Raw genomic sequence first — 26,743 nt, forward strand, 5'->3', positions numbered from 1 at the left:
GACACACAGATACTCGTACTCTGTGGCAACAAGCAAAGTACAAAGGATACAAATATATCTCGTGTTCGAAATATAAAAATCGTTAAACAAAGACTGGCGTTGTTTCTGGATTTGGATCGACTGCGACTAACGACCATGGTTGGTGTGGGCTTGGGGATGTTTCGTGAGGGTGTTGGTGGTTGGGGGGGGGGGTTCTTTTTTCGGGGAGTCGGCTTTGGCATCATCTTGCCCTCCCGCTTTTGCTTGCGGCCATTTGGGGCAACTTTTCCCTGGCACTCTGTCTCACTCTTTCTGGGCGCACTCTTTCTCTCTCTTTCCCGCTCTCTCGCTCGCTTAGCGCCAGTGAGCCCGCCTCGAAAAAGGTTGCTACTTGCGTACCCCCCTTTTTTCCACCATTTTCCCCGCCCATGGGAGAACTTGCTGCTGCGGTTGTCGTCTTGTTGTTGCAGTTGTTGCTGCTACTGCTGTTGGTGCTGTTGCTGCTGTTGTTGTTGTTGCTGTGCTTCTGCACAGAAGGCGACGGCAATTTTGTAGGCGCGCCAATGGGTTAACGTGATCTGAATTTGTTGCTCGCGAGCCAATTAATGTCGCTCCGAATTAAAAAGAAGATACTGATGCCAGATACAGATACGGATCGTAAAAGTCACTTCAAGTGGGTTAACCAGGAAACACCATTTTCTTTTTCTTAATAAGCTTGCCTTTTAAGTGATCAAAATTCGTATTGGCATTTAAGAATGAATGAAATCTTTTCATTTTATATAAAAATATCGAAAGTTTTAGTTTTGGAATATATTGGGGTAACACAATTTTTAAAAACAAAAATGTTAAGGGATAGACGCATTTTTGATTACAGTATATAGTTTTTTTAAATTAATTTTATTGTCAACTTTACTTTAAAATAAATTACCAAATTTTTGCAATATTTATTGATATAATATTACAAAAATAAAAAATATAATATTATTAATAATTTGGGAAATTTTAAGACATATTTTTCGGTTGAAAGTATTAAAGTCATTCAAGACAAATGTGAAATTTCAGAAAAATACACTCGTAACCCCATGTTAGTGACCTTATTACAGTGGTTGGTTAAACATTTATTCTGGCACTATCAATCCATTAATTTTCATGAAAACTTTTCCCCATGGAAAGGAAAACCGCCCAAATAAATGACTATCGAGAAACTAATCGTTAATGTCGGAGCAATGGAAAAGGATAAAGCTGCTGCTCGGCGATGGTGACTTCATTTAAATGTTGTAAGAATTTGTTTACTGCGTGTGCGACACACAGCTCAGGTGGGGGCGGTAGATGTGCGGTGGGTGTGGCAGATGCAGTGGCAGGGGCAGGAGCAGGGATAACCACCGATTGCCAGGAACGACAAAGTAGCTTTCAAATGTGCTCAGCACTCAGATACATATGTAGCACATAGACGCCATCCCGCTCTAGCAGCTGCCGTCACTCCTCTCGAGTGGCGTTTCAATTAATTAGAAAAAGTTAAAGAAACGCCACGGCAAAAACGAGAAGCGAAGTACGAAAATACAAAAAACAAAAAACAAAAAACAAATACCTACATAATAAAATGTAAGAGCGTATGTTGTAGCAGCAAAAGCAGCGACGGCAGCTGCGGTGGCGATTTTTGTTCTTCTCGTTTTTTCTTCTGATTTTTTTTTTTTCTTTTTTTGTTGGAGCAGCGCGAAAGATGCCACCAATCCAGCCAAAGAGCCAAAGCGGTCAAGAGGGGCGGTGCAGGGGGTTGGTTGCCAAAGGGATGGGGTAATGGGGGAGGAGGGGGTTTCTGGAGGGGAACGGCCGTAGCAGCGACTGCGGCAGAGGCGGATGATAAAACATTACCCATCGCGTTTGGCCCAACCTCTTCACGAGTCTCGTCGTTCATGTTCATCAGGCTTTTCTTTTTTCATCAACGGCGAAAAGCGAGAAGCGAGCGTAAACACTTTGCTTTCATACGTCGCGACATTCGTCTTGTTGTTGTTGTTGTTGTTGCGTTGTTTATGGCAACAACTACACGTAGCAACACCCACGGCAGCAGCAGCAGCAGCAACAGCAACTGCGGCAGCAGCAGCAAGTAGCAGCGTTGCAACAGCAACAGCAGCAGCAACAACAGCAGCAACATCATCGCCGACAACAACAGCAACAACATCGCCTACAAATACATACATCGGCATTTACAACAACACGCAATAACAGCCATTTTTCTAGTTGTTAAGTTAATTTTTTCATGTTCTGCCGCTCTCGGTGTTGCTGCTGCTGCTGCTGCTTCTTGTCGCCGCTGCTGCTGCTGCTGCTGCTATGCCATCTCGCTCGCACGCCAGCAAGACGACAGCCAACGCGAGCAAGTTGCGATACTACCGCTGTCGCTGCCGCTTGGTTGCGATTCGTGGCCAACGGCGCAGCGGCTATAGCCATCCCGCTCTCGCCCGGCCGCAGCTGGCAGATACTTTATTTATGGTCACACAGGCGGTAGATACTTTTTTTGTTGCCCCCACCCCTCCACCTAACCAACTGGTTTGCTGCGTCTCGCTCGCACTTGCAGCGAGATTGGTGGCTACGTTTCGGTAGGGGGTTGAGGGGTATCTACCGTAGCATACCGATTCCGATGCCGATTCCAATCCCAATCCCCTGAGTGCCACACACAGCCGGAGCGCCAGCCCACTTATAATGATAATCATTATTGCCGTTGTTGCCGTTCGTGTTGTCGTCGTGCCGCCTCGTTTGCTACTTTTTCCAGCGCACACAGATACTTTTCGCACGCACACCAGCGCACAGATACTTGGCCGCTCTCAAAAAGAGCAAAGAGAGCGCACGCACACCAGCGAAGGTGCGAGTAAAAATTAAGGGGAGAAACCCGTTTGTGCGCTCTCTCGCTCACACATACAAACGCGGCGCGGGCTATGTATCGATGTGGTGGTGCGTGGGCCTGTTCTTGTTGTTGCGCTGCGCTGTTTTTCGATTGTCGGTTGTCGTGTAATTCCCATTTGTCGTACACTTTGTAGTTGCTCAAGAAACTCATGTTAGTCTACTTTTGACTGTTACGCAGATTGTTCGTATCGTTCGTGTCCGCCGCAGTGCCAGTGCCGCAGTGTGAATAATAGTGCTCTCTGCCCGCCGCTCGCCGTCGTTCTGCGAGCTGGATTCAAATTCAGTACCCAGATTCAGAAACAGAATCAGATTCACACCCAGATACTACTATTTGCTGCCGCCGCCTCTGGTTCATTCGTGCTTCGTTTTCGCATCCTCCGGATAGAGCTGCTCCTCCCGAATACCGATTCTACCAATTCTACAAATTTAAACGACTCACATAAACGATTCCCGTCGAGCCGCCCGTCGGATTTTACGGATTTACGGTGCCCAGTAGCGCCTGTGTTGGCCAGCTAACTCGAGTTGGCCAGCTCCTTGCAGCCGTCGGCAAGTGCAACGCAGTGCAACGAAACGAATAACAAAAAAAAATAAACACAGCCCAAAGAAAGTAAACACTGAAATAGCTCGCAAGCCGGATCCAAAATCAACATAAAAACTAGTTCGGATCAATCACAAGATCACAGATCGCACAATCACAATCACTTCACTCGGATTATAAATCTATCTAAATACACATACGTCGGTTCAGTGCGCGAGTCCATCGGTGCATCGTAACTCTAAGATTTGCTTTATAGTTTTAGTTAAAAGCAAAAATTAATATTAAATGACAGTGCACAGTAATGAAACCGGTATCTGTTTAGTAATGGTGCGTATATCAATTTGTTTTTTTTCCCCCATTTTTTATTACTTGTAAGATGGTTCAGTTAATCGCTGCATTTTAGCTTGTCTGGCATTTGGATAGTGGCAATTAGATTGAAAACCCGTTCAGCTACGAGGCAAATCAGTGCAACACATGTAGATAAAAGCAGAAACAGTGGGATTACTCTGGGTTCGAATACCTTAGCATTTTGATTTGGCAAACGGAAGACATGGATTTAAAAATAAAACAGATTGAAAATGTCAGGACCACAAGTGTGCTACATTGGGCGAACAACACGCGAAAAACCGTCTGCCAATTCGGAAAATCTCTCTTATGCATCAATGTCTCTTTGGTTGTTAACCAAGCTGGCAAGGTCACCGCACATCGTGCTCAGTCACACTTGAGTGTCCAATAGGATTTTAGCCATAATAATCCCTCAGTGGTAACACGATCCCCAGTTAATATGGTATCCCTGTTCCAAAAATTTAATCGCTTGCACTCGACACTCGAGCATATTCATATATTTTCATATATGTATGTAAAAGCAACTTGTGGCGCAAAGTCGAAAGCTGAAACGGAATATCGGAAATATTAAATGCTCTTTAAACAAACATGAATGGCTGTCACTCTACCCTCGCCATCATAATGGCTACCCGAAAATAATTTACTTTAGCCGCAAAACGACCACTTCGAGTTGAGATATTTGTTGTGTTATAGTTATAGCCTGTAGCCATAGATAGTCGATAATCATCGGCGGTTGATTCAAAGAGCCGCATTGATAAGAAATCGTACGAGTGTATTGTGGATCCATCCAGCCATCCGGCAAACACCGGGAATTAATTTTTAATCGCATAGGGCCACTTGAGTTGTCACTTGATGAAAGCACGAGACGCAACACCGAACCGAATCCCAACTGCAACAGCAACATCAGCGACAACATTGTGGCGGTATCAATCACGACCGATGATACAACATGCAGCACTGTGACCGCCGGCCTGCGATAAAAATCGTATCTTACGCCTCGGATCATTTGTAAAATGTTAAACGGGAAGAGCGGCTCCAAGCCCCGAAGCCCCGAAGCCCCGGAGCCCCTGGAGCCCCAAAGCCCACAGCCCCAAGCCTCAAGAAGTGGAGAAGTTAACCAAGGAGGCAGCGATAAACAAACCTGAAACTTGTTTTCCTTACCCCATGTCGCATGTGTGCGAATGTGTACGTTGCTCTTGTCCACTGAAGTTGTTGCAGTTGTTGCTCTTGCAGTTGTTTCAGTTGACTAAAAGTGTTGACAAAAGTGCGCGATAGGCTTATGTGCACACACAAACACACTATATACCATGCTATACCATACCATACCATACCATATAGAGGATCGATCCAGGCAGTCATTGGACAACTTACAATCAAATTGCTCTTAGGACGTTGTTGCAGCTTGTCGTTGTTGTTGCTGTTGCCGCTGTCGTCGTTGGCAGCAATCGGCTGTGTAATTTAAATCAATGTTGTCAATCGAAAACATGATTTGTTGGTAATGGCGGCCCCACTTTGAAGATCGCCGGATCGCAGGGGAAAGGGGTTTTCGGGAGTGGAGAGAGGAGAGAGCACAGTTTGTAGGGGGGGAAGAATCCATCGGTTGGGATCCCAGTTTTGTGGTTCTGAGGCTCTGCAGTTCTGAAGGGCCCGTGGACAGCCCACAACCCATCCCACTGAAGAGACGCTCTTATCGCACTGATAAGGGGCTACGTTTTTAATTAAGTTTTAGTGCCAGCTGGTAGCGCGGTACAGTAGACCGTCTATTGGGGCTTTTTATCCAGCGCAAGAAGCAGCGCCTTAATGGCCGCCATAAACTCGAGAAACGAATTGGAAAAGATCAAAGTCGGATAATCAATTTACTGAAATTAACTTCAAAGATGAAGAACATTTTTCTAAAAAAGTTTCGTTTTAGAAAGAGGCCTTAAAACATTTTATTATAAGCTATCAAGGGATTAGTAGTGCAGTACTTAAATTTATAAATTTTATTTATTATTTTATTTCAAATTTGTTTACTTATTGTACAACATATTGTTCATAATCAACTTGGACAGCTATTTTTAGTACCAAACGCTTGTTAGCTCCGTTAAGCAAATGCACTCAACGTTGTTGTCTTCCACTTAACTTGCAGAATGCCGTTTCAACTCACCTTGCCACCTCGTCGCCCAACACGCCTCCAACCAACGCTCCGCAGAGTCCGCCCTCGACGCTGCCCACGCTCGCCTGTCCCGCCGCCCAGCCGCTGAGTGCACCGGGAATCGCCGGGCCAGGACACAGTGGCATGGTGACCTCGACGGTGCCGCCGGGCGCTCGCTCCACCTCGCCGTGCGGTCCGTCCGCCGGCCTGCCCGCCCTCTCGCTGGTGGGCGCACCGCCACCGGGACCGCACTCCTCCGCCCCCGGTGGAGCACCGGCGCCCGGAGCGGGCAACCCGCCCAACCGCTGCTGTGATACGGGTCGCACCATCTACACGGATCCGGTGAGCGGCCAGACGATCTGCTCCTGCCAGTACGACATGCTCAACTACCAGCGACTAGCCGCCGCCGGCGGAGTCCCGCTCGGCGTCTATCCGGAGGGCATGTCCGCCTACCTCTCCGGGATTGCGGCGGATCAGCCGCCGTTCTACGCCAATCCGGTAAGTGAACTCGGTCGTGAATAAGCTTCGGTATTTTTTGGAGAGACATGGGTCCTACACTGAGCCAAAATCAGAAACAGTCTGAGCATCTTCTGTGCAAAAACTGTGTGGAAGATTTCTTATGCTTATTTCATGAAGTTTTATAACTTCGTTTCGAAGATCCTAAATGTGTTTTTTTTTTTGCCGTGCATCGTAAAGCCTGTTCATAAGTCATATAATCCGAACAATGGCGCAATAAATTTGTGAATTTGTCGACTCGAGGAGCGGGAGACCACCATCGAAGTTGGAGTTAAAGTTGATGTTGAAGTTGAAGCTAAAGTCGCGTCGTCATTTGATCGTGTACCATGGGTGTACCGTGTACCGAGCCCCGTCCATGCTTCCGAACTTGTACTGTGGCCTACAGCGGAGCCTCGCTTGAAGCGATTTGTCAGCCGTGGGGCCACAGGTCCCGTGGTACTTAGGCCCTAAGCCTACAACTGACCTTTCGCTCGCCCAGTGATATTTCAAGTCACATTATTGTTGCGAAATATGCCTGCGCTTAACTCGATCTGCTGGAGGAGTCGGGGCATCGCATCGGGATACCCGAAGTGCTGCACTTTTCCGATTTATGGACAATGGACTGGGAAGACTGTGGCAGTCGAAGGACTGTGTGGCACGTCTTGGTCACCATCGCCACATGTCCGGCGCTTCGCCGTCGGCCCTTTGTTCGCATCGCTTCTAATAGCATCGTGTAATTTGCCTTTGTTTGCCAACAATTCTATTTGGACACAATGTTCTCGGGGACCACATGCGGAGCCCGAGGAACTGGACACCCAGTGGTTGGGTTTTTGGTTTCCTTAGTTTTGGGATCCGGTGCATGTGTTTTCGATTCTGCTGAAAAGTTAGTTGGAATCGGAGAAAATGCATTTACTGTCTGCTCAATTGAGCTAAATACAATGTTTTGACTTGTTTTCCTGTTTTGGTTGTCTCATAAAATGTTTTCGAAATGCTATTTTTAATTGTCTGTGAAAATGGTTGGAGGGGATGCAATTACAATTGATTAATGTTTAATGTGCATTGCTTATTGTTGAAATTGTGCTTCAAGAATAGTTTATATAAAATCAAAATGAATTCAGTTCAGTTTTAACACTTAATTAGGATATAAATTTGAAACTGTCTGCCTAAAAAATGTCATGCAAACCGACACAGGTATTCAATTCAATTTGAATGTTCAAATTTGTCTCCGAATCGGTGGGCATTCGGCGTTTAATGTCCCTTTTGTTGAGGCCTCCTTCTTTGGACTCCCTAACAGCGCCCATTAAATATGATCCGATAAAATGTCGCATTCAAAAGTGAACACATAAATTTATTTGCTTACAAGCCAAAAAGAAAAAAGCCTCAAAAGCTGACGGCACTCCGGGCAAAAAAAAAAAAAATAAAATGAAATAAAAAACAGAAGCAAAAGCAGCAGAACCCAAAACGAGCTGACGACTGTGAAATTGAAACTGAGAGTTTAATGAATGGCCAGTTGAGTATTTAGAATGCCCACTACTTTGGATGAAGTTGAAGTTCGAATAAAAGCCGCAAAGACGAATGAGTGAATCGAATCTGTGACTAAACACTTTGCCGCGGATGGCAGTGGCAAAAATATTTGCTGATCTCTGCGAACGCTAATGTGTGATTAAATATTATAGCCGTTAAGTGATTTAAGTGCAATTCAATTTGCCGAATCAAACACATGCTCAATTAAATATATGTTCAAAGCAAAATTTGCATTTGAACTGGTTTACTTTGAGGGCTAAAATAATGTGATAAATTTAGAGAACCGGTCCGCCGGCCAGTAGCTGTATAAATTTAACCATTGTTCGTTCAAACAAATTATGAAAGTCGCAGCGCAAAGCATCGATCAGCTACAGCGATCGAGATCGAATATATATATAAATAATATATGTATGTATGTATATCCATCTGCTGACACAGCAATTAAGTAGGATGTGATTGAAGTGTCATGTGGCATGTGGGGCACTTGGGATCATGGGGCATTTACACGGCCGTTTAAAAGGCAAAACAGGTCGGGTCGCGGCATCTGCTAAATAAATCATCCGGGGTCGTAATTAGTCACTTCAGCCGCCGGCGCTAAACTGAAGCGATTTCTCTTCGGATCCGCCGCAGTCGTATAGATATAGATACATCTATGCTAGGCACATGCAGATCCAGATCCAGGCTAGTTGTAAAAGTGTCTGCTCAATGCGGTGGATTCATTACTTTGACACGAACTGTCAAGCGGCTGTCAGTTTGCCGCATCGCGGGAATATATATCCCAAAACTCCGACTCCGAATGTGACTCCGGTCTCGAAGGTGGATGACGACGATGACGACAACGGTGGATGGTATGGTGCAGCAAAGCTGTCATTTCAAATGGCAAAGATACATTTGAAGAGCGCCGCCCGCTAACAAATAGGCCTAACCCATAGCCACTCCCGGTGTTCGTTTCCCTCCTTTGTCGCTTTTCCGCGTTTTCCCATTTTCCCGCTGCCGCGTTTTTCATCTAGTGTTTTTTGGGGGCGTCGACGGTCGATGCCGCTTCGTACCTTATTAATAAATTTGTCAACACGCAAGTGACAGCCTGTCATCCTGTCCGCCCTCCATACATCCGTACATCCGTGCATCCATGCATCCATTTATCCATTCATCCGTTTATGTGTTTATCCTTAAGTCCGAAATTGACTTCGACCCTGGCCGCATATGTTGCATCCTGCACTCGCTGACACTCGGAGAAATTAATTTCGTTAATTGCCGAATGTCTGCCCTCATTTAAAATGGGTCCTTTGTTGGGCAGCTATATGTGTACTTTTTTTGGAAATTATTTTTGAGACAGAGAATACGCGGAGTTAATTGAACTAATTGAATGTTTCAGTTCTTGGGCACGTGGGGAGTGAGAAATATTATAGGTATATTTTATCCCAAAGGTACTTTCAGCTGTTTCTTTAATTCTAATAATAATGAAAGAACATTTTTTAAATATAAAAATAAAAAATGCGAGTCAATGATTAGTAACTGCTAACAATTACACAGCATTTTAAATCTTAACAGATTTATCTAGCTAGCTGGATTAATAATCGCAAATTGGAACCAATAATTAGCCACTATTATTTGTCTAAAGTGACGAGCAGTTTAAGTTGGGGCTAAGCACTACATGTTTTTCCAGCAAATTATAAGTGCATTCGCTTTCCAAGCCTAATGAGTGGACTACCCAGTTGCACTTAAGCTTCCCTACGCCATAAAAGGTCCTTCCTTTGTGCGAAGGCCCAGAGCCTTCAACCCGATTGCGAACACAGAGGCCTTTGGCTAACGGGGCGGATGGGTGTTTTTAGACCCAGTCGACGGCAGGCAAGCAGCCAAAATGGTATATTGACTTTTCCCCAGTTTAAGTGCCGCAACATCATCAACGACAACAATGCAAGCATGAAATTTCACACTCGACAACATAGTCGTCGCACTGGGTTTTTGGTCTTCAACAAAAGGACGAAATGTGCGGTATACGCTCATATCCTGTGGGAGCTGCAAAAACTTTTGCCCCCTGGCAAGTTTTCTACAAAATGTAGCAGAAAGCAACTACAAATCGGACCACACTCCTTCGTTATTTCGGCACCGAAACGAACCGAACCGAACTGAACTGAATCCCATTCCAGATATCACACTCTGTGGCATTATAGAGAAAACAACCCCGAGTTACATACAGCATCCTCCCGACTCCGAACCTTAGAGATCCTGGCACATCCTGCTCCTTGGAACCTTGGCTACAAGCACTGATTTGTCAACTTTTGAAAATGTCGAAGTGTTGTCGTGTTGTTTTCGGGGGTGGCTTTTCTAATGGCAAGGTGACGGGTGGTTGGGGCTATACTTTACAGTGGGTTCTGGGTTGGGGGTGTAAGTGGGGTGTTGGCTGTTGGGTGTTGAAGGTTGTGTGTGCCAAAGTACTAAATACATTTACTGCTCGCACCAATCTCATTGTTGTTGCCGTAAGTGTTGTGGAAAGTTTTTGTGTTGCTGCCGTTGTTGTTTGGCTTTTTGGCAAAGTTGAAAATGTTCGTTAACAGTAAATTTTGCACTTTTATACGGCTGGCAAAAAGGAAAAGGAAGCCCTGCGCCTTGATACTGCTACTTATGTGTGTGTGTGTGTGAGTGTGTTGGTGGGTGGGATATTGCTGTGTGTGTGTGTGTGTGTGAATGGCCGCCCTGCCCACAACAAACAAATTAGCAGTCATGGCAACGCATACGAACAACGGACAAACAAACAGGCAACACGACCAGCAACAACAGCAACACAATATCAACACCAACAACGACAGCAACCTCAGTGGTACAACTTTATAAGCGAGTTGTGAAAAAAAGTGTCATCGGGAGTTGGGAGCTCCAGTTCTTGAAAAGGGGGAAAAAAGCAAAGGGTACACAGGAAGAAATTTTCAATGTTCACCAACCAAATGAAAGCATCAGTGGCCAAATAAGTTCCATTTAGTTTCTGTACAGCAATTACAAAGAAATCTATCACTTCTTCATTGAAATTTTAAATCATTATTAAGATATATAATATTTGAAAAGATTTTTTAGATTTAAAGTTTATGCTCAGTGCAGATTAGTTCTCCTAGAAACGAACGCATTCCTTGGCGCGACTCAAACTCCGCGCTGTCGTCAATTTCAATTACAATTTCGATTCCGACTCCAAATCGGAAAGCGAATACGCATACGAATCTGATTCCAATACCAATACCAATACCTATTCCGAATCCGATTTCGATTTCGATTCCATTCATTCTTGGCTGTACAGGCGGGAATGCGGCGGGCAAACGTGCGTTTATTTTTAAATCGAAGCAGCAATTAATTAACTCGGCCCGTCATTACGCGCATCGCTCAAATCGTGGCGCATCAGGGCGACAGACCACAGGAGCCGGAGGATCCAACCGATCCCCTCCAGAATCCCTTGCCACCATCATCCGGAAGCGGAGTGTATAATCCCCCATGGCAGTGCGCCCATTGACGTCCCATTTGGCGTGAAGGGAACACAGTCGCAGAATTTGCCTCGTAATGAAGACAAAGTCCCATTTTAATTTGAATTATTTAATTTGCTCGCAGACAGGAGGAGATGTTGGTGGTATCCATGGAATCCCGGGTTCTGGTAGCCGGCAAACCGCACTTCCCGATGCGTGAAACGACGCACTCCGCTTGTTAAGATCCAGCGGATCAGACGTCTAACCACTTGAGGTCTTTGTGGCCAACAGTGGTCACTCATTCATGTTCAACCGACGGGGCGTGGCGGTGTAGGGGCGGGGCTGTGATGCGTTTCTCGAGCTTGTTTCACTCATATTTGGACTTTTGCCCACAGTTTCACTCAGCAAATATTTACTTTGACTTCACGGCAATGATTAATGGGAAATGTTAACTGGCCCCATATAAGAGGTGATTACGAGTGTTTGTGAAGTATCGGATTTCGATTTATTATACACATCCTATTAGCTTCAGCTCACTTTTGGATACAGCAAACATAAATATATTTACGATCTGATTCGGCAATGATTCAAAAGTGCTTAAATATTTGTGACCACAACTATGTATGTCAGTTGTTTAAATGGCACAAATATTTTCAGAAATCTAGAGATCTATGGGTTAAAATCCTTACCACTTCGTTGATGGTGGTCACTTACTGCCCAAATACACCATTTACCGAGCGTGGAAACAAGCTCTAGTGCCAAAAGTACAAACATTTAAAACATTTTGCAAATGCATAAACATCGTTGCGGAAGAACACGCTGTATCGGCAATATGCGATCTGGGCAACAAGGCTTTTACAATTGCAGTTGTCGTCGCCAGTGGTAATGCAATATTTAACTCGAAAACGAGTTGCATCTGTGCGGTGGAACTGTGGATGTTGACGCTGCTGCAGATGTTGCTGCTGCTGCTGCTGTTGCAAATGTGGCTGCTGCAACAGTTGCTGCTGTCGCATCGCAGTATTGGTAATAATAAACGCGGACGCAAACATGTCGAATGTTGTTAATATTAACCACCGCCAGCGCAAAAATCCCGCCACGGGTGCGCTTTTCCACCAGAGTATCGAGCTGCTAACTGCCAACTGCAATGGCAACCAGCTACTGTTGCTCCATGGAGATACTTTGGCTACTTGGCCACTTGGCTACTTTGCTGGTAGCCGGCAGCAATTTATTATATGCGCTTTGCCCGCATCGACATGGCCTACACGCACTCGCTGCCAAACACGCACGACACAGATTCGGATTCGAATTCGGGACCCCAACCTCATCCTCATCCGCATCCTCATTCCCATTCGCATGCAGCGACTTTTGGCCAATTCCCGTGATAGCCGGGCGTGATTGTTGTAAAGGTTGTAAAACGTAAACAGGTTTCCAGCCCGGTCTCGCATCGAGCTTCCATTGAGAAATAGGAGCAGGCCGTGTAATTTAATATAGTCTGTCCCGAAAACGCTGTCCATGTTTGGGCTAACTGCCTTCTGCTATCGGCAAGGAGTCAGAGGCCGTCCTCCACTCAGAGAAAAGTACTACCGAAAATAAACTAGCAAATAAAACTTCTAGTTTTCGTGTTTTTTTTAAATATATTTACCGTGTTTGAGATCTGTTTAAAATAATCCAGAAAATGCATAAAAAAGCTAACAAGATAAATATTATATGAAATTATAAATTTGCATTAATTCTTAAATGTTGTCCTAGTTACAAACTCGTGTTACCTTTAACTTGTATAAATTCATTTTTATGAGATCTACGATATTTTTAAATAGATGCTAGTATTTTTTCGAGTGTCGTACCTGTCAAAGGGCCTTGGCCCTGCAGTTTGGCCTGTTCCTCAAGATCTGTGGCTGTTGCTTTCGTTGTTTATCAGTCTATCGCCGCTGTACTCGCACTTACCACATGCTGGGCCACCAGTGCCGGTCCCGAAACCTTTTGGCCAGATCCCAGACCCAAGACTTCCACTTCTACTCCCACTCCTGCTCCAGCGGCAAGTCGATGGGTCGGCGATAGCGATGTTGCAACAGCAACATTTTCGTGTTGGCGACATAAAAATATTTCCGCTTTTGCAGCGGCAAACTGGCCAGACGAATGTCGCGACACGGAGACAATAGATTCTGGGACCTGCATCCGAGTGTCCTGCACTCATTGGTCCTGCGGTGCCATGTAGATCCGTATCGTAGTGGTTCTCATTGATTTCGCATCTTGTTTTCGTACCCCCGCTGTTTTCCGGACTGGCGACTATTTGCAACGCGCCTGTCATAACTGCGGCAACGACAGCGGCATTATGCAGCATCATCGCGTCGCAGTGACGAATATGCGTCCGATTTCAACTTGAACACTATATATACCATATATACTATATATACTATTGATGTATAGAAGGCACTCCAGCATTATCGCTGGAACAGCTGGCGAATGTCGCAGCGAGTTGAGACAAGCGGCGTAGATAATTGTCGTGTTAAACTTAATCAGTGCTCTATATTACACGTCGTGTCCCCCCACGCCTATTATCAGTGCCAAAGTCTGTGTTCCTAAATGTTTTCAACGATTACAATCGAGTGTCTAATGGCGCGATGTACATGCACATGGAGTTGCAGATTAAGCAGCCAATCTCTCTGTGTGGCAACTCCGAACGCAATGCAAACCGCTGGCCATTTGCTTCTAAAGTCACTGCCAGAGTCACGAAATGGCCACATGCTCGCCTCGATGCTGGTCAGATTGCCGCGGGCTTATCACCACATTCTGTTGCACAGTGACACCGAAATGCGTTCTTGTGAAGAAATCACTGATGGAATTCACACAGCTTTTAAGGGGAAAAACTAACGATGCAATCACATATTTATATATATATTTACTTCAAAAGTTACTAGAAACCCAAAAGGCATTTCTTTCACCCTCATCCATCCAAATTTAAACAATAAAGCGCTCGCTGTGAATATGATGAATAATCATATTTGCTGAGCTTTGATAACGCAGACACAAAACAAGCCATCATCTATCGCCTCAACAAAAATATATACTCGCTGCTGTCTTAATGATATGTTTAACATGTTATTGAATAATTTTGGTTCAAGGTCTGGCCCATTGCTCCCCAAAGATCAAGCTAAAATCAGAAATTCGTCTAGAAATTAGTCTAAAATTATAAATAACCAAACAACTAATCAGAGTGTTATCTTTTGGGGTTTTTTTTCTTTTCAACAGGCTGGCATCGATCTGAAGGAGAACCTGGTGGCCGGAGCATCGCCCTGGCCATATCCATCCATGTATCATCCATACGACGCGGCCTTCGCCGGCTATCCGTTCAACAGGTGAGGATTAGTCATACATATGTACATACATAGTTGCGCTGAAAGTGCGAGTTCGACAGATAGTTCCCCCCATTCCCAATCCCAATCCCAATCCAAATCGACAAAACCCCGATGGTGGTCCGCTGGAAAGGCGTCGATCGGAACGTGAGTGGGATTGGGATTGGATTGGAATTGGGATTGGGATTGGGATTGAGGTGCTGCAGGTGCGTGCAGGTGCATTTAAATGCCGTTTCGGAAAAGTGCGTTCGAATAGTAAAAGTCCGGCATATTGGCACGCAGGCGCAGTGGCATTCGGATTTCGAATATTCAATTTATTCGCTTGTAATTGATCGTTTGCACGTCGGCGGGCTGCTTCCGCCGATTGCGCACCTCAAAAATGAAATGAAAAGAAACAAAAAAAAAAACAAGAAATGAAAATGAGAAAACCACAACAAGCCCATTGCATTGGCCAAAGTGACATAAATTTCCAACACACAATTGCCGGTTAAACAATCGTCGAGAATCGACAACATCCCGTCACGTCACCTCACGTTCGGACAGGTACAACGATGGGCCCATTGTTTCCCCTGTAATTGACACTCATAACAAAATTTGATAGTTGACTCATGCAGCTACTGTTGATATCGATGCCTTGTTGCGTTGTTTTCTTGTCTATCAAGCATACATATTTGCCATAAATCAATTTTGAGTTATTTCGCCGTGACGTGCCGCTAGTTGGCGAATTGTTCGATTCAAAATTCATAAGGTATACATACACCATCATTGTGTAGGCCCCACCTTTTTTTTTTAAATTTTTCGCCGCAGCAGCAGCATTACGAACTTTTGGGGGGGCGTTGTTGTCGTCACCAATCATTTACAGCGCGCTGATAGGAAAATTAAAAAAATGTATCCAGCTGTCAGGTGATCAAAGGCACTCTGCCTGTCTGCGCAGGTGTTTCGCACTCGGCGACACTTTGCATTCAAACTTAAATTAATTAATGCAACGGACGCAGCGTCGTCGCTTCCCTACACAAATGCACATATGCACATAGTATATAGCATCCAGTTGACATCGTTGTCATCCTCCTCTCCATTTGGATCAGATCGGATGGGATCGGATCGGGCAGCTGTCTGAGAACTACAAATGAGACAGCTACACATGTATGCGATGGCGATGACGATGACGATGGTGGAAGTTCTCTCCCCCGTCGATGTTTTGCATTCCGAACACTGAAAAAAAGATACAAACTATATTGTTAAAATCGGTTTCTTAAGTCCAGAATGGTTTTTTCTTACCCGAATAGCTCACATTCTCCAATTAATAAGTTAGAAAAGACTCTCTCAACAAGTTCTGAAAAACAACTTGAGAATTGAAAGCGCAGAACTTAATGAAATACAAGTATCGTAAGGTATTCCTCATTATACAAAACTATTCAAAGCATGGTTGTCGATCTTTAAATTAGTTAGGTTTCAAATTAGTTGGTATTTTATCTCTCAGTGTAGTGTTTTATTCCGGCATATATACACGCTTGGTCGCAATATACATATACAAACCAATATACTAAAAACGTTCATGTTAACTGCCCACAAAAAGCGATAAAGGACAGTTGTCGTTCGAGAGGCATGCGGCAACATTCAACATTCGACCATCGACCACCGTCCACCGACCATTGACCATCGTCTCCATCGGATGGCACAGTGGGATGGGGGAGCAATGTGTCAGACCGCAAACTGCACGGGCATAAATGTTCGGGCCCATGCAAATGCGTTTATGATGAACAAATTTAACGCTGAACAAAGCCAACACCGCCCGCCCACCGTTTGCTGTTGGCCGCCCAGTTTAACAAATTGCAACAATTGTTTGGGCCGTCGCATATTTAAAGAACTCCAAACGACCTGGCAACAGCTGGGCTGGCTGCATTCCATTCTGGCCTTAATCACCTGCTGGCAATTCGGGGAATGGTTGTTGGGCTGTTGGTCTTTCCTTATCGCGCAAATGATGTCCGCACCCGGTTTGTGAACCCAGTCTAATTTGGCATTTTTCTTGCATTTTTTTGGTAATATTGCAGCTATGGCATGGATTTGAATGGGGCCAGAAGGAAGAACGCCACCCGCGAGACCACATCCACGTTAAAGGCCTGGCTAAATGAGCACAAGAAGAACCCGTATCCCACCAAGGGCGAGAAAATAATGCTGGCCATTATCACCAAGATGACGCTGACGCAGGTGTCCACGTGGTTCGCCAACGCGAGAAGAAGACTGAAAAAGGAGAACAAGATGACCTGGGAGCCCAGGAATCGCGTCGACGACGATGATGCCAATATCGACGATGACGATGATAAGAACACCGAGGATAACGATCTGTTAGGTAAGAGATGGATCATATTCAAAGTATTTCATATATATAAAGTTTAGCTACTACATCAAAATTCAACGTATCTTAAAACAACTAAGCATACTAAGCTGTTTTAAATTCATTTAACTAAATACCTTTGATATAGTTGAAATTTGTATTGCAATCGCCCTTGAAAGTAGGCAACATTTTTGTAAGCAAGTTACCAGATAGCATTCCATTTCGGCTACCTTTTCTGTTTTTATCTAAGGCTTTCAGATTTTACCATTTTCCTATCTTGATTTGATTTTAATTTACCCCGTACCTTCTTGTTAATCTTTACAGACGCCAAGGACTCCGGCGTTGGTTCCACGGACGACAAGGACCGTTCCGGTCGCCTTGGCGACATGATGACCGACCGTCCCGGCGAAAGCAACAACAGCGAGTGGTCCGAGTCCCGGCCCGGATCGCCCAATGGATCACCGGACCTATACGACCGACCCGGCAGCATGCCGCCGGGCGCCCACCCACTCTTCCATCCCGCCGCCCTGCATCACCACTTCCGGCCACCGGCGGGTTCCCCGCCAGACATCGCCGCCTACCATCACCACCAACAGCAGCTGCTGCAGCAGCACCAGCAGGCGCAGCAGAACTCGCTGCAGACCGCAGTGGGGGGCACCGCGAAGCCAAGGATCTGGTCGCTGGCCGACATGGCCTCCAAGGATAGCAAGGATTCCAGCTCCGGCGCCAAGGATAACCACCCAGAGCTACCGCCTGCGCATCCCGGCTTCTATGGACACCCCGGCCAACAGCCCTCACCCGGCAAGATTCTATCGCCCCTCGCAGCAAGAATTCCCAACTATTCACCCTACGTCCGCCCGGATTTATATCGTGGCTTCTACGGACCAGCTGCAGCGCATCTGGGTGCTCCCACGCAGGAATTCCTCGAGCATCAGCGCACATTCGGTGCCAGCTTGGCGGCCCACAATGGACCGCTGGGCATGAATCCGTTGCTGTGGAAGGCGGCCGTATCCGGAGCCGCCAATGGACACCACTTTGCACCGCTCAGTCTGACCACCTCGGGTGGATCGAGTGGAGGACAGCAGGTGGCACCGCCGCCAGTTGCCTCGCCCTCCGCCTCCAGTTCGTCCTCGTCGATGGGCTGCGATGTGGTGCACATACCCACGAGCAGTGGACAATCGGCTGCGCAGCACATGATGGGACCAATATCCAGCAACTCCACCGCCTCGTCATCCAGTTCGCACTCCGGCAAGATATCGCCCGGCGTGAATGTGACCTCGCTGAGTGCAAAGCCATGACATCCATCGGCGGCATCTCCGGATCCGGAACTGGGTGCGGCCCCAATTGCCTCGCCCATCTCCGCCTTCCGCTCGCTGATCGCCTTCCGGGAGCAGCAGAAGCTTACGCTCCTGCGGCCGTAGTCACTCCCAGTTTCGAAACCCATTTCGATTTCGATTCCGATTCCGATTCAGATGCAGATTTCGAGGCCCGGGCTTGAAAGGTATAATTACACTTTCGGACAATAATTTACAATGTGATTATTCGGTATTTTGATTAACGCCGCTTATACCAAATAGCAAGCAAACGACAAACAAATATAACCAGCTGATAATCAGCAGCGGTTCCCCTTTGGCATGGGCCCCCAAAAACAAAAATTTGATTGAAAACACTGCAAAAAAAATAAAAAGAAATAAAGATGCAAACAATTCGACGCGAACAAAAAAAAAGTGAAACACACCCAACCCGCTGCCCCAGACGTTGTGCAATTTTGTGGAGAAGATAATCCAAAAACCATTCGAAGATACGTTAATTTAATTACATACAACTTATGCAATCAGAGCTTATAGGATGTAAATTGGAAGATATATAGCAGGGCGACATCAATGAATACAATGAATACATATACATACATACATACATACATGCATACCCGACCACTAACATATAACCGAGAGATGGCAGATGGCAGGTGGCAGATAGCAGATAGCAAGTGGCACGTGGCAACTGGCAGATCCGAAACACCCACTAAATTATAGAAGCACACATCCTGGCAGCTAGGTCCACTTCTATCCGGTAGATTACGATTATATCATTGCTTTTTTGATCGATTTGAGTTCGAAAAAACTAGCGGTACCCCTTCAAGGTCCTGTGGCAGGACCCCCAAGAACATATCAACCCAAGTCTGCTGACCCCCCCCCCCCCACGCAATCCAATCCGATCCTTAACCTTAACCAATCCTCTTCATTTCCCAATCGAGCGAGCCCAAACACCCAAGCCAAATGTACACGAGCAATCATTGAATTAGCTGTTATTGTTTTTATCGTCTTAAGTTACCAATTTGTTCCTGTCGTTTATAAATTTAATTTATTTTACTTCGTATGTACCATAATTTTCTACGTGTGTAATTATTTCCTAAACTAGAGATCCATGTATTGCTGTACTTTATGCACAAGTTGTAAGTATGTAAGCTCGCGTAATTGTAGCGCCCTAAGCGTAGTGTAAATTAGTAAAACTGTATATACTTATAATAAAAGAACGATACTGAGACACATTAAACAAAAGCCACAATTATTGGTATAAATAAAACAAAGAAAATGAGTTTTTAATGCTTTTGGGGTTTCGTTGAAGGCAATAAATGCGAACTGTATCTACTATATACTATTATACATATGTTTTTAGCGCATTGAAATATTAAAAGTTCTATAAAAATGAAGTTCGCTGATCTTGTACGTTTATTTTTATTTATTAGCAACAAAAAACCAATCTACGTTTCTTCGCTCCTAAAGATGTCTAGACTTCATTTAATGGGACAGCTTACCAGTGCGTTTCAGTTTCTTTTTTTTTCAATATCAAATGAATTCGAAGTGCAAATAAACGAACCTAAACAAAAATTTGAAGTTTCCACTAAACAAAAAAAAAAAAAAAATACTTTTGATGAGCTTTGTATTTGCCACCAATCACCACATAATGTCCACAAGTGAAAGAAAATACTTTTTTAAGCCCGTTGCAAAAACTTTCGCATTAAAAAAGTGCAAACAACAGCTATAACAATTGAATCGACGAATATAAATCGAAAAAACAAAGAGGTGTTAATAAAGTGGAACACAAATGAGAACCGACTTCGTTCCCTTTTTGCTTGAGTAAAGTGCAGTCTTATATTTTTTTTTATTGGTTGATCATAGGCAGCGATGATTTAAGGGCTCTCTGCTACATATATGTACGATGGTGTACGATAAGGTCGAAAAGAAAAACAATATTTTCGCTATAAACGTGTTTTCCTGTGTCGCCGACCGGAAACGCATTCGCCGACATAAACAGAACAAGAGCAAAGTGAGCAGAAAACTTATGAATGGAGTTAACAAAAGGCGGGGTATATTGCCAGAGTGACTGGAGTGAGCCGGGGGTTAATAAACCCTACACAAGTTTTTTATGGTCTACCATTATCGACTATCGAAGCTCGATTTGCTTGGGCTCATCCGTGGTTAAGTGAGTGGTATCCCTTCGAACTCAGCAAGGTTCCCAGATGAAACTTGGTACTTCAAACTTATAGAACATTTCCTATCACACTGCAACTTTTCCAGCTCAAATTGCGTAATTTTCCCATATAACACCATGACAAATCACCTCCTTCGAAAACGATCAAACATTTTAATGTAGTTGTTAAACACATATGAAACGAGCCCATCTCTATGACCACTGCATTCCCTTTTGGCCTGAAGTCAAAGGTCGTTTTAATGGATCCAACTCAATACGAGTAGCGTAATCTGGGCTATTGAATAGACTGTAGAGAGAAAAGAAAAACCAGTAGCACACACAAAAGCGATGCCCGAAATTTTAAGCTGACATCTGTTTTTATGGAGTAGATTATTAATTCACGGTTTGAACGCATTGTTGCATTTGTTGGCCATGGACAAAAGCCTAACTCAAAAGTATCGAATCCATATTGTCAGCGCCGTTAAGACTCAATCGTCATTCGAAATTGGAACGGATTTTGGTTGTCAGCTTAAATCAATCGTGTATCTTCTTATAGTTTTATAGGCGGAATGATTTAATTATTGTGGAGCGGTGCGGCGCATGATTTCCATCACAAAGCTGCAACTTTTCTCCCAAACAAATTGTTTATTCTCAGCCAGCTTAGGGAAATTCCAGTGTTATTGGAAGTAGTGACTCCATTTGGACCACGCACCTCTAATCGGTTTACAGCATTCTAAAAAAAAAAGAAGATAAAACCCCAATCAATAGGTGGAGTATATAACCCACGACTTATTCCGAAACTGTCGACATTCGAAAAGTCACGGCCTTTATGCTTTGCCAGCTTAAGCGTGTTTTCTATTGTATAACTAAATTTGTTTAAGCTTACACTGGTCTCGCCAATCGGGATATTATTGGGAAATATATGCTTTATAAGAAAAAGAGGTATTTTAGATATCCTAAATATCCTAGATCCATATATCGAAATTGAATGCAAATGAAACAGATCGAAAACATCATATCATTGCATTCTAGATATTATTTATTATAATCTAAAATGTTATTTAAAGGTGCATATTTTAACTATAAAAAAAATGCAAAGAGGTATATATTGATATAGTACACAAACTGATTATTATGCCTGCACTATAAATATTATTTGCAGAACTTGAGTGCAAGATTATAGGTGTCTTGTAGGTCTCACCCGAAAGACTTGAGACTTTCGAAGACTTGGGCGAAATCCACAATTATGCTAATTTCGGCGGACACACTTAACATAAGAACATGTGTTTCGAGCATTTAGCACATTGGCTTTTTGCTTTCTGGCCATTCGGGCACTACCACTAATATCTGGCCGGAGATTCTCGGCCTGATCCCGTGGAAGAGCTGAGCTGGCAAACAAATAAAATGATAATAACATGTTATTATGCAGACAACGATCACACTGAAAACGAAACTGGAAACCCAAACAATGATGGGACTGAAACGGAGTGCAGCAGACGACGGACGGGTTGTTTGGATGTTTTGGGGCCTTTTCCAGTCGATAGGTGATGTGCAGCCTTCGCGAAGAAGTAAAATCCACATTTCCGCATTTAGCCATGTGGAACTGCGACTCAAAAACATGTCCAGCTCTCTCAACCAAAGACAGTTCATTGTTTTTCGAAATTAAATTTGCCAACATCTCCATCAAACGTGGATGTCTGGGTGTGAGTGTGTGTGTGTGTTTTAGGACGACCCAAAAACAGCAGAGTGATAAATAAATTAGCCCAGCAAATTGTACGCATACCTAATTTTAGGTCAGAAAAACAATTAGTTCGCCTCGGTGTTGAGATGATTTATTTAGTAAGCGTAAGCGCACGACTACAAAGTAGTTTTTTTTATCAGGAAATCCCATTTGTTTAACATGAGGCAGGCGGTATGGTGTGTCACCTTTTGCGGTATGGTAATTATATTGCACTCTTTCAACAATAATTTCGTTAATGCTGTCGCAAATATTGTGACACGTGGCCGTATTCCAACACTTCAGCGGCCTCCCTTTGATTTAAACTGTATTTTTGCGGAAAATTATGAGATCAAAGCGCTTCCTGACACATGCAACCGACTCTTCCTTACCTCAGATACATTCCCACATATGTATCTGTATCTAGAGAGTGTGCTCTATATGCACCAATACGCTGAAAAATCATTCGACTAAGGGGTGATCAGTAGGTTGGATACACCCCAAAAATATGAAAGGCACATGCAGAATAATTGGTCTCTAGAATTTTAGCTAGAGAAGTAATGGATTTAATCAAATGTTAATTAAAAAGTAAAGTATTCAAGTTGATGATGATTTTACCCAGTAAACCATCCATTAGATATTCCATTTCATATGTGAGTTAATCTCGCATAATCGCCTTATTTTTCCGACTGCATATATCTACCACTTTTTGTTGCACATTTGACAAACAGCTCCCACAGTACCGCCTCCGCGGAATAGGTGCAATCTCGGGTCTGGAAGCAGTGACCACTTCGGGGGAGATGAGTGGCAAGGAGCAGGGAGTCGATCGCCTGATCGTCTTAACAACATGAGCTCTTGTTTACTCGCATGTGGGTGGAGTGCCTGATGGTTCAGGTTGTGACTTGGCGATTGTGGTGCTGATGGTACTCGTACTCAAACTCAAACTCAAACTAAAACCGAAACTCAAACTTGCAGTGGTGCTGGTGGTGCGAGGAGTCGAGGTTCATTCAACGAGACTGCCACATTTCAATGGCAACCGAGATCGCTGTCGCAGATACCACAATTCGGATGTTCCTTATTGCATGTCGTGATTGCGTCAGCTTGTCTCCAGTGCCTGAAGCTGCTCCTCCAGCTCCACCAGCTCCACCATCTCCTCCGGGTGATGCGAAAAATTAAGCGGCAACCAATCATTGTTGTGTGTAATGCTCGGCCCAATGTTCAAATTGAAAAGTTGTAAATTATCGAGCAGCACCATCGGAACGGTTCATTCCAATTAAATTTGAATCCAGTGTGGTGACAGCCCGTCGTGACCCCATGGAGCCCACCTCTTCCTGATTGACTTCACACCTAGGGTTTTGCTCTTATATCCATTCAAATAACAAATGCTGTTAATAAGATTAAGTAAGTAAAATAAAAATAAAAAATCCGCACACAATATTAGCAGTGTATCTTGTAGATTCAACTCAGTTTTCCCTATAACATTATCGCACTTCGAATTGCAAACGGCGACTGATTCGTTTATACTTAAAGTTAATTGAAAGACACATTTTTTTTGTTTTTTTTTTTTTTTGGCCAGCACGTTTGATTAGGCCATGTTCGGATGAACACTTTGGGGCACATGGACGCGATAGCTGGGATAGCAAATTGTTTTACGCTCGAATAAGTGGTACATGCGGCTACAAGTTGCTCATGGGGATTTGAGCTGTTGTCAGCGTGATCGCGCCACATGAACACGATGGTTCTGTTGATGTGGATGATCTTAATCAGTATCCTCATCCACTTCCACATCCACATCCACTGGGCTCGCTAAGTGGATGCATACCCATATCATCGCATTGTCGTTGTCGGATCGAGCAGTTCTTCTGCCCGAATCTAGAGGGGAAGGGCGGGGCATCTTAGGGATCGGGAATCCGTAGAGGTGTGCGTCAGATGCTTAATTTAAATTACCCGAGGGGCGGGACGAGCCAGTCTCCTCGAGCAGCGCACAGCATGAGTAGCTGCGATTTGACACCTCGACTGACAGCTGGAATTGGGGAAAATTATTGAGCGCACTGGAACACAAGGGGCGCCCATTAGATGAAGATGACTTGGCCGTAAAAAGAAAATGAACAAAAAAACAAAAAAAAAAAACCAAAAGAAAGAGATCGTCTCAGTGCTAAAGACCTGGCACAGTTGGAAGTTGGGAGTTGTGAACAGCAGACCACTAATTTATTCCACATAAATTAGGCGTATAATTAAAATGTTTAAACAAGCCGGGGACTACCATATATTGCAGCCTGAAAACGCTGCCACAAGGCGATAATCAAATATTTTGTAACTCAATCCGCCCATCATTTCAAGTCGGTAGTACCATTCCGAATCCCAACCCAATTGTCTGAAACTCAAGCTTTTTAATTATTATTATGCGCACTCAGTCGTTATAGGGCTTTATAAATATCTCCCAAATCGGAGGGCTGCCCTTTTTTTTAGTTCGATACTTGGGCCAGTATATAATCATTAATAATTTGAAAATCATGTCTTTTGTCGCCAAAACATTTACCGCATCGAAATGAACATAAAACTGTCATATATTTGATGACTTTATATTTATGAAGGCCAAAAATGTTGATCGCCAGAAAAACCAGTTGTTTTTACGATTGCGAATTATGATGAATTCATATTCCCCAACGATCAACGATGAAAGATGGACAAGGAGTTTCGATTTGAGTTGGAGGTTGATTTGAAGTTGGAGTTGGAGTTGGAGTCCCCAGAAATATGAACGTCGGACTGTCGGGAACACACAGGCGGTACGTGCTTTACATTTGAAATGATGTCAAGTCAGGCGCACTAATTGATCGCTTTTGGAGCGTGGAATCCTTGGTCCAGGCCATGTCCGCCGATCGGGTCGCGATGTTTGGACCTGCGCCCATGTCCCTTGTCAAAGAACTAGATTACCGCGTCCTGGCCACCCGTCCATCTGTCCACTCGTCCATCTGTCCACCTGTCCAATATGAGCAAACATCCCGACTTTTGCCGATCGGATTGCCCATCATCATTCGCTGCCTGTCCGGGAGTAATTTTTGATTCTCCACTCCGAGCTGCGCTCCACATTTTCCCCATTCACTTAAGATTTATTAATTTATGTTACTTTCGGTCTGGTCCTCTTAAGCCTCCTCGTACTCATAATAATAACGATGTCGCTGGAGGAACTGAAAGCTCGGGGGAAAAAAAACAAACAGAAAGCAAACAAACAAACAAACAAAAAATATGAAACAATAAAACACGAGTAGAAACATCCCAGGTCGAACGTATGAGAATATTTATTGTCTTCCACCAAAGTACAACTTGTACAAATGTATATGAATTCCATTGTTTTAAATTATAAACGAGTTTCTCCAAATGAATTGGTATAAATATGAGCATCTGACAGAATGGCTTGTTAATGCTTGTCGGGAAGGAAAAAACATACTCACCATTAAGTATCTCTATCTTGTATTGAGAATCTCGGTTTGTGGTGTATCTTTAATAAAGAAAAATGATTCTAATTCGTTCTACGAGCATCCGGCCGTTTAATATCTCTTTTTTGCAAACAATTTTATTCGTATTTATCAGCATTTAATACTTTGATGGGCAAAATTTAATCGAAACTTATTTTAAGTTTTTTTAACAAAATAAAAATATGTAGTTAGTTAAACTAAAAATACAGTTTATTAGGCATTCTAATTTTATAAATATTATTTGATATATTTAAGAACATAAAAACCAGCAAAATCTAAAAATACTTTGACTGACGTTAAGAACACAAATCACAGGCTGTAAAAAAAAAATACAAAAAAATATAACATGCGGCAAACGTTTTTGCTGATCATCCAAAATTTTAGCGTAATGTCAACACCGCTGTTGTCGTTGCTTACCGCTTGGCCCGTACCGCTTAGCCCGTACCGCTCCCCGTACCGCTCACCTGTAGCGCTCACCTGGACGGACTAGGACGTCTCTGGTTTCCAGACTGGCCCTGCTCCCGTTCGCTGTCGCCGAAATCCGAGTAATCCCAGAGTGCTGACCAGTGGATTTGGCTTTCAGTTGCTTTACACCGAATTCCGGTACATTTTCTCGGAACACATTTTTCCCAAGCATTTTTGCAAACGCGCCACCGGCTCTCCCCTCTCAAATTATTTATATGTTTTTTACTGCCATGGAATACCTCATTTCTGGCCGAATAATAATAATGCTATCAGTTGGAATAAGATATGAGCCTCAAACAGGGTATATATATATATGTATATTATTGCTTCCTGCAGAGGAGTTTGTGTCCAAAAGAGTTGAATTTGTGATGAGGTTAGGTGTTAAAGTGCGGTAAACGCGGCGAAACATGGCCAGAATTCGAAAGTATGTACTATGCACTGCATGGTGTTGATGTTGATGAAAATGATGATGATGACGATGATCAATAATGCGCACTCTGTGAATGGGTTCACACACAACCCCATCGCCCCACTCAACATACATACATACCAACATACTATATT

The 26,743-nt window shown here is 44.0% G+C and overlaps 1 protein-coding gene across 3 annotated transcripts; it reads left to right on the forward strand.

Annotated features, from left to right (window-relative positions):
* Nucleotides 1–3,027: 3,027 nt before the first annotated feature.
* On the forward strand, nt 3,028–19,638 carry mirr (mirror). 3 transcript variants are annotated; one of them, NM_079323.4, is made up of 5 exons: nt 3,028–3,742; nt 5,889–6,392; nt 14,609–14,715; nt 16,764–17,062; nt 17,372–19,638. In NM_079323.4, the coding sequence occupies exons 1-5, from the start codon at nt 3,701–3,703 to the stop codon at nt 18,343–18,345; spliced, it is 1,926 nt and encodes a 641-aa protein (NP_524047.2). In that variant the 5' UTR covers nt 3,028–3,700; the 3' UTR covers nt 18,346–19,638. The 3 variants fall into 2 exon arrangements, with proteins under 3 accessions (NP_524047.2, NP_001261778.1, NP_729818.1); NM_168505.3 differs by having other exon boundaries at nt 17,372–18,765.
* Nucleotides 19,639–26,743: the final 7,105 nt, after the last annotated feature.

This window comes from Drosophila melanogaster, chromosome 3L (genome assembly GCF_000001215.4).
Source record: "Drosophila melanogaster chromosome 3L".
Lineage (NCBI taxonomy): Eukaryota > Metazoa > Arthropoda > Insecta > Diptera > Drosophilidae > Drosophila > Drosophila melanogaster.